Raw genomic sequence first — 21002 nt, forward strand, 5'->3', positions numbered from 1 at the left:
ATGGATAGAGAGAGGAAGGGAGGGAGGGAGATGGATAGAGAGATGAAGGGAGGGAGAGTGAGAGGGATAGAGATGGATAGAGAGATGAAGGGAGGGAGAGTGAGAGGGATAGAGAGATGAAGGGAGGGAGAGTGAGAGGGATAGAGAGAGGAAGGGAGGGATAGAGATGGATAGAGAGAGGAAGGGAGGGATAGAGAGAGAAAAGGAGAGTGAGAGGGATAGAGAGAGGAAGGGAGGATAAGGAGCGGGAAGAAGAAAAGAAGGGAGGGGGAGAGAGAGGGAGGGGGAGACTTGGAGAGAGAAAGGGAGACTTGGAGAGAGGGAGAGAGAGAGTAAGAGGGAGACTTGGAGAGAGGGAGAGAGAGAATTGCAGTCTGAATCCTTAACTGCCCTCTCGTCTCTCTAACAGTTCAGCGTCTGGTTGCCACCCCCGACCCCCACTTGCACCACTGTAATGTCAGTAACCCAAAACACAACGGTATCAAACACCCCAAACATGGCAAACCTCCTCATGATTGTAGGACGTTTTCCGTCCGTTGTGATAGAAAACACTTCTGTCCTCTCCTCTGTCGTACTTTCCTTGTTTCAATACTAATCCCATTCCAGCCTGTTATCGCTCCAGATCAGCAGTCCAGTGGTGTTTCAAAGGGACCTTCCTCTCTCTCTTTCTACCTTCCTCTCTCTCACCCTCCACCCCCCCCCTCTCTTCCTCTCTCTCACCCTCCACCCCCCCTACCCCTCTCTTCGTCTCATCATGTTATCCAGGAAAGATAGATATTTCCTGATATTATCATGAGACAGGATCAGCTTCCCTTTCCCCCCATCTTAACCTTAACCATTGGTAGGAGAAATGCTAACCTGACCCGAGGTCAGTGTTCAAGGGAAAATGTTCTCCCTATAGTCCCATGTAGCTCAGTTGGTAGAACTTGCAGCTCTAGGGTTGTGGGTTTGAATCCCGCGGGGGACCAGTATGGGAAAAGTATGAAAATATATGTACTCACTACTGTAAGTCACTACTGTAAGTCACTACTGTAAGTCACCTCCTGTAAGTCACCTCCTTGAAGTCACTACTGTAAGTCACTACTATAAGTCACTACTGTAAGTCACCTCCTGTAAGTCACCTCCTTGAAGTCACTACTGTAAGTCACTACCGTAAGTCACTACTGTAAGTCACCTCCTGTAAGTCACCTCCTTGAAGTCACTACTGTAAGTCACTACTGTAAGTCACCTCCTGTAAGTCACCTCCTTGAAGTCACTACTGTAAGTCACTACTGTAAGTCACCTCCTTTAAGTCACTCTGGATAAGGGCGTCTGCTAAATGACTAGAATGTAAAAATCTATTCCCAGAGGGAACACGCTAAGGAGTGCAGTCTACATTAAACCAACAAAGCACAAGAGAGATAATGTCATTTTGTTTGCAATAACAATGTTTTATATATATATATATATATATATATATAGAGAGAGAGAGAGACACAGATATGTAGGCAGGAGAAAGAGAGAGAAAGAGAGAGAGAGAGAGAGAGAGAGAGAAAGAGAGAAAGAGAGAAAGAGAGAAAGAGAGAGAAGGAGAGAAAGAGAGAGAAAGAGAGAAAGAGAGAGAGAGAGAGAGAAAGAGAGAAAGAGAGAGAAGGAGAGAAAGAGAGAGAAAGAGAGAGAAAGAGAGAGAAGGAGAGAAAGAGAGAAAGAGAGTGCCATCCACACCATGACACCAGCTCATTATAAACAGGTCATTTCTACCACCTATACAGCTCTGTGGAATTCATCACAGCCTCAGGAATAACTGATATTCCATCCCTTAGCAGGTCAATGTGAAGACATACGTAAGAGCACATAGACAGCGTTCAGATCTACAATAAACATCGACAACGTCAACATTGGTGTCATGTCATCTTCTTAACGTCATGATTAGTCTCATAAAGGTTTGGATGGCCATAACTGTAGACATTCTTAGTGATCCCGTAGCCGACCTGCAGTACTGTGGCCCGTACCACAGCACCCCCTCGTGGCGATGTTGGATAACTGCACTTTGTTTTGAGCTTCACTTTAATTAGTGATGTTAATTGGAGAAGCTTACAGAATATTACTCTAGGTCATGGAGAAACCAGCCGCATCAGCAGCCTACTAACCAATAACACATCCACACGAGGCCTCTAGAAGTGCTTTAGACTTCGTATGTTGTTTTGCCTGGTTGTAGGATATCGCTTGTAAAGTGTTTGTAAACCTGCTGTGGGTTGTCTTATTTCTGCCACCATTCGTCACTTCTTCAGTCATTTCTCTCACTGTCGATTTTCTAGGTTGTAACCTCTTGTTTCGATGTCAGTGAAGACCTTTTTAACCTTTGTGTGACCTCTGACCTCTTGTCTGTACCAGGCTGGGGAGAAACACTACCACCCGTCATGTGCCCGCTGTGCCAGGTGTGAGCAGATGTTTGGAGAGGGAGAGGAGATGTACCTGCAAGGTAAACAAACCTCTCTTTTCCTCTGTCTCTCTCACCTTCTCCCCATCTCTTTCTCTCCCTCTCTGTCTGCCTGTCTGTCTCTCTGTCTGTCTCTCTCTCTCTCTCTCTCTCTCTTTCGCTCTCTCTTTCGCTCTCTCTTTCGCTCTCTCTTTCGCTCTCTCTCTCTCCTGCTCTCTCTCTCTCGCTCTCTCTTTCGCTCTCTCTCTCTCGCTCTCTCTTTCGCTCTCTCTCTCTCTCTCTCTCTCTCTCTCTCTCTCTCTCTCTCTCTTTTTTTACTCAGATAAGCACCAACAGCCTTCCATCAGCACAGAAATAATAGCCCAGCTGCCATAAAGGCATAGAGCTACAGAACATCTGGCCAATACTAATGAATTGGATTACAGTGTTAGTGAATGTATAACCTCACACAACATCAGCCTTGTGAGTCACCTCGTTTCTTATGTATTGTTCCTGTTGGTGTAAGTTTGTCTCCAGTCTGTGATTTACAAAAAGCCTGTCTCTCTCTCCCTGCAGTATGCTATGTGACAGATTTACTACTGGAATTAGCTTCCTTAGACTTGGGCTGGTATTAGCATATGTCACAGTGACAGGGAGACGACTGGGGATAGGACAGTCTGATGAGTCACTGGCGTATTTTGCATCTCTTGTCTGCCAAACTCATGATGCTCTGTCAGGAACAACCGATGCTCTGGGGAACGTCTATGCTTTGTGCAGTATATGACATTTGAAATGGATGTATTTTATTGTATTTCTCTATCTCTACTCCCTCTCTTCTCTATCTTTCTCCCTCCCTTTCTCTCTCCCTTCTCTTTCTTTCTCTCTCTCTCTCGCTCTCTCTGTTTCTCCCTTTCTCTCTCCCTTCTTTCTTTCTCTCTCTCTCTCTCTCGCTCTCTCTGTTTCTCCCTTTCTCTCTCCCTTCTCTTTCTTTATCTCTCTCTCTCGCTCTCTCTGTTTCTCTCTTTCTCTCTCCCTTCTCTTTCTCATTCTCTCTCTCATTCTCTTTCTCTCCCTTCCTTTCCTGTCTGTCAGGTAACTCCATCTGGCATCCTCCTTGCAGACAGGCAGCCAGACAGGAGGAGAAGAGTAAGGTGAGTTCTCTCTCCGAGACATGTTTGAAAATAGACTACCGGGACTAGTGAAGTCTCCATCCCTCTAAACAGAAACTCTCAGTCAGTTTCAGTCAAGTCTATGGGCAAAATGTCCCCTCCCCTTCTGAAATTCAAAAGATGCGAGCGCTTGCAAAATTGTGATGTGTCCAACTGATCAGTGATGAGAAGGTTTCGCATCTCACAGTTTGTCGACAGACACTACTACCATTTTAATGTTACGTGCTTCTGTCCACAAGAAATGACTCTAAAGCAGCTCTACAGTTGAACTAAGGCTGTGTTACAGTATTGAATGAGAAGTCATACTCATTACAGTATAATGTTTAAACCTCACATAATTTTGTATGTCAACTTCTATTCTGCCCCATTAGATATGGGACTGTGTTGACTGGGCCTGTGTTGACTGGACCTGTGTTGACTGGGTCTGTGTTAACTGGGAAAGTGTGAACTGGGAATGTGTTAACTGGGGCTGTGTTGACTGGGACTGTGTTGACTGGGACTGTGTTGACTGGGACTGTGTTGACTGGTACTGTGTTGACTGGGTCTGTGATGACTGGGACTGTGTTGACCGGGGATGTGTTGACCGGGTCTGTGTTGACTGACACTGTTAACTGGGACTGTGTTGACTGGGACTGTGTTGACTGGGAGTGTGTTAACTGTGTTGACTGGGACTGTGTTAACTGTGTTAACTGGGCCTGTGTTGACTGGGACTGTGTTGACTGGGAGTGTGTTAACTGTGTTGACTGGGACTGTGTTAACTGTGTTAACTGGGCCTGTGTTGACTGGGACTGTGTTGACTGGGGCTGTGTTGACTGGGGATGTGTTGACTGGGGCTGTGTTGACTGGGACTGTGTTGACTGGGGCTGTGTTGACTGGGACTGTGTTGACTGGGGCTGTGTTGACTGGGACTGTGTTGACTGGGGCTGTGTTGACTGGGAAGTGTTAACTGTGTTAACTGGGACTGTGTTGACTGGGACTGTGTTGACTGGAGCTGTGTTGACTGGGGCTGTGTTGACTGGGGCTGTGTTGACTGGGTTAACTGGGACTGTGTTGACTTGGACTGTGTTAACTGGGACTGTGTTGACTGGGACTGTGTTGACTTGGACTGTGTTAACTGGGAATGTGTTGACTGGGTCTGTGTTGACTGGGAGTGTGTTAACTGGGACTGTGTTGACTGGGTTAACTGGGACTGTGTTGACTTGGACCGTGTTGACTTGGACCGTGTTAACTGGGACTGTGTTAACTGGGACTGTGTTAACTGGGACTGTGTTGACTGGGCCTGTGTTGACTGGGACTGTGTTGACTGGGACTGTGTTGACTGGGTCTGTGTTAACTGGGACTGTGTTGACTGGGTCTGTGTTAACTGGGACTGTGTTGACTGGGTTAACTGGGACTGTGTTGACTGGGACTGTGTTGACTGGGACTGTGTTAACTGGCCCTGTGTTGACTGGGTCTGTGTTGACTGGGTCTGTGATCTTAATTACCTGAACAAAGGGTCCCAGATCAGTGCTCTCTCCCCTTCCCCTCCCCAATGTAATACACCTGTCGTTCCCAGAAGCAGGTCCGGATACAGGTCAATGACGTCCCTGAGCAGCAGGTTTGTGATGCATGTTCAGCCCAGAACCCCTCACCTGCACCCTCTGCATGGGGTTGACCCCATGACGCTTGACAGGCTTTACACTCAGTTGCTAGCCACGCCCACATTACCCTTGGGCTGATCATGTGATCCAACCCAAACAGTGACTGACAGTAATAGTATGTTAATAACCAGGGTTTGGATCCATTCCATTTCAATTCAGGGGATGAATTAAGTTGAAATGGAATTAGCCCCATGCCTAACTCTAACGCCTGAATAGATGGTTGAGGTGGATCACTTTGACCCACCTGAGCTTCACTAATGAACAACTCTACTGTGTCTGTCTGGCGTCCCAGTCACAGAATGTGTCAGGAGACTGTTTAGGTCACCACCGCTGTCACCGTGAATGATGCTGCGTGCTGTTTTTGACGAGAGGAGGCTGTTGTTTACTTCTGCTGTCACACTGATATTTGTAAACAAAGGCTCATAGTTATCCTCAAGTTAGTGGCATTGGTTCGAGAAACTTGCTGAGAGTCAAAATGTAAGTTATCAATTCAGGAGTTATTACATGTCTCTCTCTTTCTCTCCATGTCTACCTCTCTCTCACTCCTTTCTGATCATGAGTAGAGTTAACTCCTTGTTGTCTGTCTTTCAGGTGAGCAGGACATCCTCTGAGAGCATCACCTCTGTCCCAGCCTCCAGTGCGTCTGGCTCTCCGAACAGGGTCATCTATGTGAGCACCACCTCACCTCGCCACTAGAGGGAGTCACAGGACAACAGAGGTCACAAACCCTGGTCCAGAAGAGCAACAGTGACTGTGTGCAGGGTTTTGTTCCAACCTAGCATTAAAACACCTGATTCAACTACATATGATGAATAGTTGATTGGTTGACTCACGTGGGTTAGTGATGGTCTGGAGCAAAAGCCTGCCTATCATCCTGTAGGTCTCCTGGACCAGGGTTGTCCACTGTGCTAATTTGACTACAGTATTTCAACTGTGCTATACCATTGATCAAAGTGGTTGATATTTAAACGGCTGATTTGACGTGTTTCCTCTGTGTCCCAGGCCAAACTAGGAGATGAGATGCTGGACTACAAAGACCTTGCTGCTCTGCCAAAGATCAAGGCGATCTACAACATTGACCGGCCAGACATGCTCTCCTACAGTCCCTACGTCAGCTACCCCTCAGAGGAACGACACTACGGAGAGGTAAGGAGACAAGGAAGGGAACAAGGGAGCTGCCTTCTCTCTCTTTCTCGCTCTCTTTCTCGCTCACTCTATATTTCTCTATCTCTCTATATTTCTCTCTCTCGCTCTATATTTCTCTCTCTCTATCTCTCTATATTTCTCTCTCTCTCTATATTTCTCTCTCTCTATCTCTCTATATTTCTCTCTTTCTCTATATTTCTCTCTCTCTCTATCTCTCTATATTTCTCTCTCTCTCTATATTTCTCTCTCTCTCTATATTTCTCTCTCTCTCTATATATATATTTCTCTCTCTCTATATTTCTCTCTCTCTATCTCTCTATATTTCTCTCTCTCTATCTCTCTATATTTCTCTCTCTCTATCTCGCTATATTTCTCTCTCTCTCTCTATATTTCTCTCTCTCTATCTCGCTATATTTCTCTCTCTATATCTCGCTATATTTCTCTCTCTATCTCTCTATATTTCTCTCTCTCTATATTTCTCTCTCTCTATCTCTCTATATTTCTCTCTCTCTATCTCTATATTTCTCTCTCTCTATATTTCTCTCTCTATATATATTTCTCTCTCTCTATATATTTCTCTCTATCTCTCTATATTTCTCTCTCTCTCTATATTTATCTCTCTCTATCTCGCTATATTTCTCTCTCTATCTCTCTATATTTATCTCTTTCTCTATATTTCTCTCTCTCTATATTTCTCTCTCTCTATCTCTCTATATTTCTCTCTCTCTCTATATTTCTCTCTCTCTATCTCTCTATATTTCTCTCTCTCTATATTTCTCTCTCTCTATCTCTCTATATTTCTCTCTCTCTATCTCTCTATATTTCTCTCTCTCTATTTCGCTATATTTCTCTCTCTATCTCTCTATATTTCTCTCTCTCTATCTCGCTATATTTCTCTCTCTCTCTCTATATTTCTCTCTCTCTCTCTCGCTATATTTCTCTCTCTATATCTCGCTATATTTCTCTCTCTATCTCTCTATATTTCTCTCTCTCTATATTTCTCTCTCTCTATCTCTCTATATTTCTCTCTCTCTATCTCTATATTTCTCTCTCTCTCTATATTTCTCTCTCTCTATCTCTCTATATTTCTCTCTCTCTCTATATTTCTCTCTCTCTATCTCTCTATATTTCTCTCTCTCTCTATATTTCTCTCTCTCTATCTCGCTATATTTCTCTCTCTATCTCTCTATATTTCTCTCTCTCGCTCTCTCTCTCTATATATATATATATACAGTGCCTTGCGAAAGTATTCGGCCCCCTTGAACTTTGCGACCTTTTGCCACATTTCAGGCTTCAAACATAAAGATATGAAGAATCAACAACAAGTGGGACACAATCATGAAGTGGAACGACATTTATTGGATATTTCAAACTTTTTTAACAAATCAAAAACTGAAAAATTGGACGTGCAAAATTATTCAGCCCCCTTAAGTTAATACTTTGTAGCGCCACCTTTTGCTGCGATTACAGCTGTAAGTCGCTTGGGGTATGTCTCTATCAGTTTTGCACATCGAGAGACTGAAATTTTTTCCCATTCCTCCTTGCAAAACAGCTCGAGCTCAGTGAGGTTGGATGGAGAGCATTTGTGAACAGCAGTTTTCAGTTCTGTCCACAGATTCTCGATTGGATTCAGGTCTGGACTTTGACTTGGCCATTCTAACACCTGGATATGTTTATTTTTGAACCATTCCATTGTAGATTTTGCTTTATGTTTTGGATCATTTTCTTGTTGGAAGACAAATCTCCGTCCCAGTCTCAGGTCTTTCGCAGACTCCATCAGGTTTTCTTCCAGAATGGTCCTGTATTTGGCTCCATCCATCTTCCCATCAATTTTAACCATCTGCCCTGTCCCTGCTGAAGAAAAGCAGGCCCAAACCATGATGCTGCCACCACCATGTTTGACAGTGGGGATGGTGTGTTCAGGGTGATGAGCTGTGTTGCTTTTACGCCAAACATAACGTTTTGCATTGTTGCCAAAAAGTTCAATTTTGGTTTCATCTGACCAGAGCACCTTCTTCCACATGTTTGGTGTGTCTCCCAGGTGGCTTGTGGCAAACTTTAAACAATACTTTCGCAAGGCACTGTATATATATATATATATATAGCGAGAGAGAGAGAGAGAAAAATATATCTCTTTTTCTCTCTCTCTCTCTCTCTGAGTGAACGTTCTGTGTTACGGATTTGTCTCTATCCATGACATCAGTTTCCCTCTTTGTATGGCATCCCTATGACATCCCTATGACATCACTATGACATCACTTGCCTTCCTTGTTTCCAGGGTGATGGAGAGAAGTCTCCTCGTCAGAGGAGGCCCTCCAGCCCCAGCTCCAACAGCTCCCTGGGGAAGTATGGAGGGTACACCCCTTCTCGCTCCCCCCAGAACTACAGCAGGCCGGGTAGGTACCACCCTTCCTCCCTCACCCATCAGCTAGTTTAAAAAAAAAAGAAAAAACACAGTAAAATGCGGTATATGATAGTTAATGTATAGTAAAAGTATTTAGCTATTATGAATATCATACGTTATTATAATGATATGCACTTCTACAAATGTAGTCAATAATATGCAGCATTTGCATATAGTGCATGATGTAATTTTGACCATGTTGGGTCAAATTCCAAAAAGTGCAACCTGATTTAGGTGTCATCTTGATTGGTTAATTCTATTACTTTAGAGAACACATGTTTATTTGAAGATTCTGTTATTTTTTTCTTCACTGAATTTCCTGTTCCGACATTTTATGAAACCTCATTCCTTTCTGCTCTTTGAATGAGGTGGTACCATCACATAACATGGCATTACCACAGAATGTGTAAAGAACAGGATTTATCTACTATTGGGTGGGGGACAATACTATTGGCAGTGTCCTCTGTGCCCTAAAAAACCATCTTGTCCTTCTCCTCAACCATTTTCTCCTACAGGGGATCTTTATATGGCCAGTAAAGCAATGGGTAATAGATATGGCCAGGCCCTTGACTCCAGCTTCCTCCCCCACCCCTCAGCCTACACAGGGGGGCCTAAGTACCTCTCCTCCTTGGTTAGGGACTCCTCCACCCTCCCCATGGACTACTCAAGGGGTCTACCCCCCAAGTTCCCTGGGGGGCTGCAGGTGCCTGGGCCGTTGACACAGCCTGGTAATATGTCTCCCGGTGGCAGAGTCTCTCCTGGAGGCAGAAACTCTCCTCTGCCCCTTAACCCTACCACCCTGGCCATGCTCCAGCAGCACAACTATGTGCCCTACTTCAGAGGTAGCTAGTCCCTCCCTAGCCCCTAGCACGCTGCCCTGGACCCAGGGGTCCGCTGGTATGGAGTGCAGTGTCCTTTAGAGTACATCTGTTCCATTGCTCTGATAATACTGCATGTCCTCCATCCCCGGCTGTGTACAAACATTCAACTAATCAATAGTAAAACAAACGGCAGCACAATGAATCCCATAATTACTCTTTTAGACCTGTGACCTGTGTGTTGTGTTTCCCACATATCTGCATGATTTCTGCTGTGTTGGTTTGAAATAACAGTTTTACATACACTGAACAAAAATGTAAACGCAACATGCAACAATTTCAAAGATTTTACGGAGTTACAGTTAATATAAGGAAATCAGTTATATTTAATTAAATTAATTTGTTCCTAATCTATGGATTTCAAATGATTGTGTATACAAATGTGACCGACTGGCTCAATTCGTTCTTTTGTAGCAAAATTTGAAATTGTGTTTTTCACATTGCATAAAAGTAGAGACTCATAGCTACTAAATGATATATCATACACTACAGTTGAGGAACAATGGGAAAGTAATCATGCTTTGAAAGTTGATAAACTTGTAACTTGAATGATTTGGTACACATACTGGAGAGCTCTTCTTTGTCTACACACATTCAGCATCGTTCACACCCTCTTAAGCCTTTAGCCACACCCATCTCTTTAAGGATTCACCTGAGGTCATGTGCTAAACAGAGTGAGTGCGGTAGTGTAGTAAACAACCAAAGACTAAAGGCTGGTTTATACTATATCTAAGGACATGTCTGTAGACAGTTGTCACAGTGACATCATGAACATTCTATTGTTGTCCTACATCAAACTTGTGGTTTAATGTCAGCACCCCCACCAATCTCCTTCAGAGTTTCACTATTTTTTTCTGCACACAAGTAGGGTGTAATATTACCTCCTTCAACCTACCCGACGATTCCCCTACCCACACAGGTGTGACGTGTCAAACCACCTCCCTGTGCTTCCTCTCCCCCTTCTCCCCCTCATCCCCCCTCTGCCCCTCCCTCAACCCCTAGGCCTCAAACAGGACCCCCTACTACCACCTGAATCTCAACCTAAGACGTCCCTGCATCTCAATTTACCTCCTCACGGTCACGGTAACGCACCAGATCCCCCTGGTCTCTATCTCTCTGTGTCTCCCAGTGTACTGCTGGGTTTTCTTGGTGTGCATCAAGGTTGTGTGTTGGGACCCCTTAAGTCTGTTTCTGCTTGCCCTTTCTATTGTCTGTGGAAGTTGTTTCTCTTTTTGTCTGCAGGTTGTCTTAGTCTTGTTGTTGTGCATGGGAACCTACTGTAATTGTGGATATGTTTGATAATGCTTGTATGTATTTCAGTTATCCTTGACATATTGATATTTGGGGAGGAGGTGGTGGATGACTTTCTATGTTTGGTGGGATGTAAGTGTTGTACTTGTAACCGGAACTGTTGGCTTGCCCTTGACTTAACATGGATTACTTGTTAGTCTTTATGTTGTTGTTGTTATTTTGGGAACCAAGCATTTCTTTAAAGGTTCATGTTGTTATTCCGTGTTTTTCGGGTCTTTAAACCTTTGGTGTCAGGTGGTGGTTGTGTATGGAGTGATTGGGTGAAAGTGCAGGTGGTTGGTTTCATGATTGTGGGAGGGTTGCTGACAGGGGGGGTATGGGTGGAGGCATCTACATTATAATAGTAAAATATGTTGGTCTGAGGTCAAGGTTGGAACCACATGATAAGTCACACACACTATCTGTGAATAAATGTATTTGACCAAAATAGTCGACTCGACCGAAACCTTGACAAGTACACATGTGCAGGAGTAGGTATGAAAACGTGCAGTTTCCCTCAGGAAGGAGATCAGAAAAAGGGATCGCTTAGCTACATGCTTCTTTAAAGCCTCAGCGGGACTTAGCTTCATGCTCCTCTAAAGCCTCAGTAGGACTTAGCTACATGCTCCTCTAAAGCCTCAGCGGGACTTAGCTCCATGCTCCTCTAAAGCCTCAGCGGGCTTAGCTTCATGCTCCTCTAAAGCCTCAGCAGGACTTAGCTACATGCTCCTCTAAAGCCTCAGCGGGACTTAGCTCCATGCTCTTCTAAAGCCTCAGTAGGACTTAGCTACATGCTCCTCTAAAGCCTCAGCGGGACTTAGCTCCATGCTCCTCTAAAGCCTCAGCGGGCTTAGCTTCATGCTTCTCTAAAGCCTCAGCGGGCTTAGCTTCATGCTCCTCTAAAGCCTCAGCAGGACTTAGCTTCATGCTTCTTTAAAGCCTCAGCGGGCTTAGCTTCATGCTCCTCTAAAGCCTCAGCGGGACTTAGCTCCATGCTCCTCTAAAGCCTCAGCGGGCTTAGCTTCATGGTTCTCTAAAGCCTCAGCGGGCTTAGCTTCATGCTCCTCTAAGGCCTCAGCAGACAAAGCCAAACCACAGAGACCTCCTCAGATACCCATTAGCTCGTTTTACTGGTCCTGGAGTTTTATCACTGAAAACACACCATGACACATTTCCCAGTGATGGGCTGGCTTATTCCCCAGGGCTTTTAGAGCTTGGGACTCTTAAGGACATTGGAGATAACTGGAGGGATATCTCTGGTTTGGAGATAACTGGAGGGATATCTCTGGTTTGGAGATAACTGGAGGGATATCTCTGGTTTGGAGATAACTGGAGGGATATCTCTGGTTTGGAGATAACTGGAGGGATATCTCTGGTTTGGAGATAAATGGAGGGATATCTCTGGTTTGGAGATAAATGGAGGGATATCTCTGGTTTGGAGATAAATGGAGGGATATCTCTGGTTTGGAGATAACTGGAGGGATATCTCTGGTTTGGAGATAAATGGAGGCATATCTCTGGTTTGGAGATAAATGGAGGGATATCTCTGGTGTGGAGATAAATGGAGGGATATCTCTGGTGTGGAGATAACTGGAGGGATGTCTCTGTTTTTTGGGCTGATAATATCTAGCCTCTGCGTTAGGGAGAGGGTAAAGGAGGGTGAAAGAGCTAAAGTAATACGGTTGCATACGGGTTGGAAGAGGGTCACTTTTGGGCTGATAAAGAAGGAGGGGGGAAAGAGCCTTGAGAAGGAGGGGGAAACAGAGGGAGAGAGATAGACAGCTGAGCGTTAGTACTGTGGATCAGAGCACGCTGCCCAGGGTTTGGTGGTTTTCCCATGAAAAGGCGGAGAGATGGAACATAACGTTCCCAGCTAACGGAGATGAAACAGAAGAGAGGAATGAGGGAATGGAAGGGAGGAGTGGTGAAGTGGTGGTGGTGCTGTAATTTGATAATTGTGGATTATTGTTAGATGCTTGGTTTCAACACTACTAATGGATGATGTGAGAGAGAGTGAAGGAGGTAGTGAGGTAGAGACAGCAGAAGAGAGAAAGCGAGTGCAATGACCGAAAGAAAATCCACTCCATGAATTTATGCGAATGATGCAATGACAACTGTATCAACATTACATGATTACTTCCTGAATAGTGGATTGCTACCACTTGTGAAATGCTTATTCGGAGATAAGCTAAGTGTCTGTATGACATTGCTAAGGGTCATCCCTCGAACCCCCAGAACCCCCCTCCCTCACCTCTCCCCCGGGCTCAGAGTCCTGCCTCAGCTCCAGATGTGTGAAGGAGCTGCTCTGCACTAACGCCACTGTGTGTGTGTGTGTGTGTGTGTCAGAGTGACATCATCCTCCTGCATCCCAACTGCTTTGCTCCTCCCACAAAGGCCAGTGAAGTGTGTGTGTTCGTGTGTGTGTGTGTGTGTGTGTGTGTGTGTGTGTGTGTGTGTGTGTGTGTGTGTGTGTGTGTGTGTGCGTGCGTGCGTGCTCAGGAAAATAACAATTTCTCTCCTCTTTTCCTCCTCCTCTTTCTTGTCTTTCTTTCCCCTCATCCTATGTTTCTCTAAGTTCTCTTATGTGGATGTTTATTAGTTCTGCCCTATAAGGGGCTAGTGACTTAATCACCCAGCCCGTGTGACACAATGCATTCTGATGGACTGTGGCCAATCACATAATCACACTTACTTTCAGTTGGAAGTAACACCGTTTTACGTTTTCAACATGTGTTCATGTCCACAATGCATTGCTGTTACCTGTAAAGCCTATAGCTAGCCAACTACATTTTATTTTAGAGCACTCTGCCTTTTTAAGGTGTTCATAAGCTACAATCATGCTATAGTCATGATTAAGTCATGCTTTATGATATGGATATGAGCCTTTACCAATAACAAGAGCCGGGAGGTTTTCCTGGTCTGCATAACAGGTCCAGAAAAACTCATGGTCCAACACTAATGGCTGCTGGGTAATCAAGTCAGTTAGTTATATAATGGTAGATCAGCTTCATAATTAAAGCTTTGACAAATAAGCATAACAGCATAATTCCTTGCCCCCCCCCCCCCCTCTTTTGTCCACGACTCTTTCTCCCCCCCGTCCCTCCCCATCCTTTCCCCATTGGAGGTAGTGAAAGTGGTCGGAGTACCCCCAGTTTGTCCACGTATTCCGATGGCAAATCTCCCTCCTTCACCTATGTGGCAACTCCCAGGCATTTCCACGTACCAGGTAGGTTTGCCGTTTCACTTCGACCTCTCGCCTTTGAATCCATGACCCTTGACATCCCCCCCCAACACAACCTCTCTCTCTATTGGACCACGCCATCTGTTTGCTGTCTCTGTCCAGGTCTGTCTAGGTAACAGATCTAAGTAGATATAACTGATGTCTGGGGGAGACCCTTCTCTGTTATCCCTGTCTTCCTGTGTCGGTGTCTGTGTCCCTGTCAAATGGTTTCTCCTGGATTTATCCTGTCCATAGTACTTCTGACTCCCTCAATCTATCTGTCTCACGTTCCCTCAATCTGTCTGTCTCACTGTCGCTCAATCAGTCTGTCTCACTGTCGCTCAATCTATCTGTCTCACGTTCCCTCAATCTATCTGTCTCACGTTCCCTCAATCTATCTGTCTCACGTTCCCTCAATCTATCTGTCTCACGTTCCCTCAATCTATCTGTCTCACGTTCCCTCAATCTATCTGTCTCACGTTCCCTCAATCTATCTGTCTCACGTTCCCTCAATCTGTCTGTCTCACGTTCCCTCAATCTGTCTGTCTCACTGTCCCTCAATCTCTCTGTCTCACTGTCCCTCAATCTATCTGTCTCACGTTCCCTCAATCTATCTGTCTCACGTTCCCTCAATCTGTCTGTCTCACTGTCCCTCAATCTATCTGTCTGACGTTCCCTCAATCTGTCTGTCTCACTGTCCTTCAATCTGTCTGTCTCACGTTCCCTCAATCTGTCTGTCTCACTGTCCCTCAATCTGTCTGTCTCACTGTCCCTCAATCTATCTGTCTCACGTTCCCTCAATCTATCTGTCTCACGTTCCCTCAATCTGTCTGTCTCACTGTCCCTCAATCTATCTGTCTCACGTTCCTTCAATCTGTCTGTCTCACTGTCCCTCAATATATCTGTCTGACGTTCCCTCAATCTGTCTGTCTCACTGTCCTTCAATCTGTCTGTCTCACGTTCCCTCAATCTGTCTGTCTCACTGTCCCTCAATCTGTCTGTCTCACTGTCCCTCAATCTATCTGTCTCACGTTCCCTCAATCTATCTGTCTGACGTTCCCTCAATCTGTCTGTCTCACTGTCCCTCAATCTGTCTGTCTCACTGTCCCCCAATCTGTCTGTCTCACTGTCCCTCAATCTGTCTGTCTCACGTTCCCTCAATCTATCTGTCTGACGTTCCCTCAATCTGTCTGTCTCACGTTCCCTCAATCTGTCTGTCTCACTGTCGCTCAATCTATCTGTCTCACGTTCCCTCAATCTATCTGTCTCACGTTCCCTCAATCTATCCATCTCCTTTCCCTCTCTCTTTCTAAATGTATGTTTCTCTCTGATTCTCTCTTTCTCCCTTTCCTCTTTCTTCCTCCTATGTTGTGATCTATTATATACTATATGTTGAGGTATGTTGTGATCTATTATATACTATATGTTGAGGTATGTTGTGATCTATTATATACGATATGTTGAGGTATGTTGTGATCTATTATATACTATATGTTGAGGTATGTTGTGATCTATTATATACGATATGTTGAGGTATGTTGTGATCTATTATATACTATATGTTGAGGTATGTCTAAATCTGAATGCTGAATGTGTCTTCAGTTTCACAGGTTAATAGACATTTGTTAGAATCTCACCCACTAACACAGACATTGTATCAACATCCTCATATCCTCTTATTATGCAAATACATTGAACTTTTCTTATTTAAATATTTAGTTACTGTGTATTTGTGTGTTTTCAAAAAATGCGGCTAAAATCAACGACTTCTATTGGAAGCTTTTGAAAGATTTTTCAAATCACTTCTATAAATATCCTACTACACCCTTTCAGTTTGTTTACCAACTCATAGAAGTAGTAGAAGAAGATATTGACTACTTTAAAATGGAGAGTCTACTGTCACGGACACAACGATGAGAAGTCTAAGTCTTTGACCCGGCATCATTGGATGTGACTGACTCTTCTCGTAACATCTCCTTTTGATTCATCCTGTTTCCATTGACTTTTACAGTGTCACTCAGCCATATGGAGAGAAAAACAAGTCCCATACTTGGATGGAGTTGATGTAAATAAATGAACAAAGCAAAGTGATTATATAATTAATGTGTTTTCTAACCATTGTTTTTATGGTTTTCATATGTGTATTGTTCAGCGGTGCTGGCAGTGGCTGAAACAGGGTAGAAAATGACCCACATGTGTTGTATTTCATTCATTATTTATCCTAAAAAGATTGGAGTTTAGTTAATGTATAGCAGTTGTTGCTAGCTAAGTGTCTCTGTCACTGAACGTTTGATGGACTGGGTCAGCTTGGAACAGGCATATTGTGTCAATTATGGGTAGAAAGAGTCACTTCCCCCATTTCTTTTATTGAATCATTTGAGTTGAATCATTTGAGTTGAATCATTTGAATTGAATCATTTGAGTTGAATCATTTGAATTGAATCATTTGCCCTTTTATTTATTGTTTGATGAGTTTATTATGCTTGTTATATTTGCTCTAGATGCAGTAATGAATGATGTGGAAAATATATAAAGATGTATATTATTCATGACTCTGCCATTAGTGCATTTATTGTTGGATACGACATTGATCAACAATTACCATTGTTCTGGAAATATCTTTCCATGGGTTTCAGCTTCACATTACCACAGGATCATTAAATGATCAAAATGACATGTTTTTGAATGTTGCAAGAATAATGACAACAAGTGATGATATGTCTGTCGTGCCAGTTCTAACTAAAATGGCATATGTCTCGCATTGAATCTACCATGAAGTATGCTGCCCCTATCGTTCCGCTGCTTCTTAGACTATTCCATCCCTCAATAACCGTTAACTCATGCTTCTTTTTCACCCTCTCTCTCTCTTTCTGTCTCTCTCATCCTGGGCTTCTTTCATTACTCTCCTCTCATCTTCAGAGACTAAGGTCAAGATAGATAATATCTATAGACAACCCCCTATCTACAGACAGCATGGTACAGTCCACTCTCTTCCTCTACTTCCTGGTCTGGTCTCTGCACGATGTGTCGCATGACACCTGTCACCATACGCTCCTAGTAGAAATTGCCCGTAAATACAGATCTAGGATCAGCTTCCTCCACCCACTCTAACCATTAGGGGGGTACATGAAACTGATCTAAGATCAGTGTCTATAGGGCAACTTCATCCTATTCCTTTCTATTTGACCCATTATTCTGTCCCATCTCCAGTCTTTTTCAACGGACAAGGCTTTAGAACTCAGGCAACAGAGTCACTGCAACCAATTCAAGTAGCCATCTTGACATGTGCAGTATCGTTGTAGTGTAGTGGGCTCCCGAGTGGCGCAGCGGTCTAAGGCACTACATCTCAGTGCAAGAGGTGTCACTATAGTACCTGGTTCAAATCCAGGCTGTGTCACATTTGGCCGGGGTAGACCCTCATTGTAAATAAGAATTTGTTCTTAACTGACTTGTCTAGTTAATGTATATATATATATATAATGGACCACTATATATACTGTATATAGTGGTCCATAACACACTGATGAGGTTAGGACCTATTTTGCTCCCTGTCTCAACTGTAGCCATATACAGGGACACGTGATCACATGTGATCTAGTATCTAAAGTACAATCCACTTCATTGTTGCCTGAGTTGAAAGCCTGACATGAAAAACCGAAATGGCCATATTCAATATTTGACAACATATTTGAATAATATTTGATTCATCCTTTTCTGTTTCTTCCACCTTTGTGATGATGTTTCGGCTCATCTCTACATGCCTGACCGTACCCATCTGAGTAGCTCATTGATTCTACTAGTACATGTGTTGTGTCCATCGTGATTGGTCGAGAACATGACTCACTTGGTGTTGTGGTGCTGATGGTGTCTTGGTCACTTCCTGTTCCACTTAACCCTTTGTGTATGTCGTGTTTCTATTTGGTGTTTCTATGTGTGAGTGTGTAGATGCCCCAAATCCCGTAGAATATAAGCATGCATGTGTTGTATAATCTTCTGTTTACACAATGAATGATTATTCTACAGCTCTTCAACATCTACAATACATATGAAATATGACTAAATCACACTAAATGTAGAATGTGACATTATTCTCAATTTATGAGTAACAGTTTTCCGTTTAGTTTGTATATATTCTAGCAGGCATGATCTCATGAACAAGAGCATGCATTTGCTTGTGTCATTTTCCTGTATAATTTTTTTTTTAAAACTATTTCACCAGCTATTCCCAGTAAATAGACACACTTTCTGTCTCATAAACTGGCCATTTGAGCAAACTGTTTAGTGCTAGTTGAATTCATACTATACATACGAGTAATACTTAGCTATACAACAGTACTGTAACTATGCCATGACCCATTTGGAGATTCTCGACAGGCTGTCTCGTAATGATGATGTCATAGTGCGGAGTTGATTTATTGTAGGATGCAGTCTTTCTGTGCGTACTGTAATGTAAGCTGGTAGACAGATGTGTGGTACGGCCCAGTACAGCGACTGTGATGTGACGGGTTCTACAGTAATGTAGTACAGCAGGAATGTGGTTAGTAACATAATGTATGACTGTTTTACAGCCTCTAGAACTTCCTGGCAAGAAGGAGACGACATCAAGGTGAGGCGTCTGTCCGTCCGTCAGCCTGTCTGTCCGTCCGTCTGTCTGAACATCCATCTGCTCGTCTACTAACCTACACATCCATTTATTCATCCATCTACATACAGTATCTATCACTACATCCATCCATCTATATACAGTATCTATTACTACATCCATCAACATACAGTATCTATCACTACATCCATCCATCTATATACAGTATCTATCACTACATCCATCCATCTATATACAGTATCTATCACTACATCCATCCATCTATATACAGTATCTATCACTACATCCATCCATCTATATACAGTATCTATCACTACATCCATCCATCTATATACAGTATATATCATTACATCCATCCATCTATATACAGTATCTATCATTACACCCATCTATATACAGTATCTATCACTACATCCATCCATCTATATACAGTATCTATCACTACATCCATCCATCTATATACAGTATCTATCACTACATCCATCCATCTATATACAGTATCTATCACTACATCCATCCATCTATATACAGTATCTATCATTACATCCATCCATCTATATACAGAATCTATCACTACATCCATCCATCTATATACAGTACCTATCACTATATCCATCCATCTATATACAGTACCTATCACTACATCCATCCATCTATATACAGTATCTATCACTACATCCATCCATCTATATACAGTACCTATCACTACATCCATCCATCTATATACAGTATCTATCACTACATCCATCCATCTATATACAGTATCTATCACTACATCCATCCATCTATATACAGTATCTATCACTACATCCATCCATCTATATACAGTATCTATCACTACATCCATTCATCTATATACAGTACCTATCACTACATCCATCCATCCATCAACATATAGAATCTATCACTACATCCGTCCATTCATCAACATATAGAATCTATCACTACATCCGTCCATTCATCTATCTCACTGTCAATCTCTCTATGTAGACAAGGACCAGTTGGATGATCTTGAAGAGTGAGATAGACGGCGAGCCCCTCCCAGAGTACCTGCTGGACCCCAGGAAGTCTACCTGCAGCCTGCCCACTGACACCTCCCGGACCAGTGAGTAGCCAATCAGTGGTCAAACCTTACTTGACAGGCAGGGGCTCAACCAGTGCATTAACTTCAGGTTAATAGAGTAGCAAATGGGTTTTTATAGATGACAGATATGTGTTTCTTTCCTTACAGACTTCCCATACAATAAGTGTGCTTCCCTGCCAGGATATGGAAGGAATGGCATATACAAGGTACGTTGTCGTACTCAAAGACTGTAAAGTGAACACAAGCTTCTATGATTGTGAGGAAAGTAACATAGAAATGTACTATGTGACCTACTACTGATCAGTACTGTCACATTGGTTCAGCAGGTTCACATCTCACTGCCAGCGCCTCGTGTAGCGTGTCGAGTGCCATCATCGCAATTCACGTACACTGTCTCTCTCTAACTCCTTCATGAGGAATAGTACCCTAACACACACACACACACACACACACTCACACTCACACATTTGCACCAGGTGGCTTCACACTCCGATGACACAATGTGATACCCCAATTATATGTAAGCGTCAATAAGGGCAGACCGGCGGAGGGGGTGTGGTTTCGGCATCTCTAATGAGGGAGTGGGCATCTGGCAGGGGGACAGTCAGTTAGGTCCTATCCCAGCCAGGCGTTTGATTCGATGTGTCCTCTTGACACTTGAAGATGGTGCCGACAGACATGGCAGCTCTGCTTCTAGCTCCTAAGAAACTTTGCCGTTTTTTTGTTGTTGATATTTCTTACATTATTAGTACAGAATGTTTTTTTTTGTGTTTCTAAATTCCGTCATTTTACTTTTAGATTTGTGTGTATTGTTAGATATTGTTAGATATTACTGCACTGTTGGAGCTAGGAACACAAGCATTTCGCTACACCGGCAATAACATCTGCTAAATATGTGTATGCGACCAATCAAATTTGATTTGATTCCAAACGAGCTCAGTGAGGGAATGGAAAACTCCCTCAAAAATGGAAATAAGGTGTGGCTGTGTGGTTTAGTCAAGCGTGCTAACGATTAGAACTCCTTTAAAGAGAGATGGTGATTGGTCTGTAGGCCTCTCTCGGCTCGCCTCTCATTAAATAAGGTGCCGTGCTGATTGATGTGAGAAGGGCGGGCCAACTGGGTGCAGTGTTTGATTTAACCACCAGGTGGTAATGTTTATCGCCTTTTCT

General features: G+C 43.4%; 1 protein-coding gene across 9 annotated transcripts in view; it reads left to right on the forward strand.

Annotated features, from left to right (window-relative positions):
• LOC115133657 (actin-binding LIM protein 2-like) overlaps positions 1-21002 on the forward strand; it is a 134216-nt gene that overhangs the window by 94044 nt on the left and 19170 nt on the right. For 3 of the 9 annotated variants that reach the window (XM_029667118.2, XM_065021942.1, XM_029667116.2), the window contains exons 7-19: positions 2374-2461; positions 3491-3549; positions 5123-5164; positions 5799-5876; positions 6210-6353; positions 8632-8749; positions 9273-9599; positions 10638-10718; positions 14050-14151; positions 17065-17121; positions 18714-18751; positions 19739-19853; positions 19980-20038. In XM_029667118.2, the coding sequence (XP_029522978.2) occupies positions 2374-2461; positions 3491-3549; positions 5123-5164; positions 5799-5876; positions 6210-6353; positions 8632-8749; positions 9273-9599; positions 10638-10718; positions 14050-14151; positions 17065-17121; positions 18714-18751; positions 19739-19853; positions 19980-20038 (1308 nt within the window). The remainder of the gene's footprint in view (positions 1-2373; positions 2462-3490; positions 3550-5122; positions 5165-5798; positions 5877-6209; positions 6354-8631; positions 8750-9272; positions 9600-10637; positions 10719-14049; positions 14152-17064; positions 17122-18713; positions 18752-19738; positions 19854-19979; positions 20039-21002) is intronic. The other 6 variants (XM_029667117.2, XM_029667119.2, XM_029667121.2 and 3 more) reach the window with 6 other exon arrangements.

The sequence above is a fragment of the Oncorhynchus nerka genome, linkage group LG8 (genome assembly GCF_034236695.1).
Source record: "Oncorhynchus nerka isolate Pitt River linkage group LG8, Oner_Uvic_2.0, whole genome shotgun sequence".
NCBI lineage: Eukaryota > Metazoa > Chordata > Actinopteri > Salmoniformes > Salmonidae > Oncorhynchus > Oncorhynchus nerka.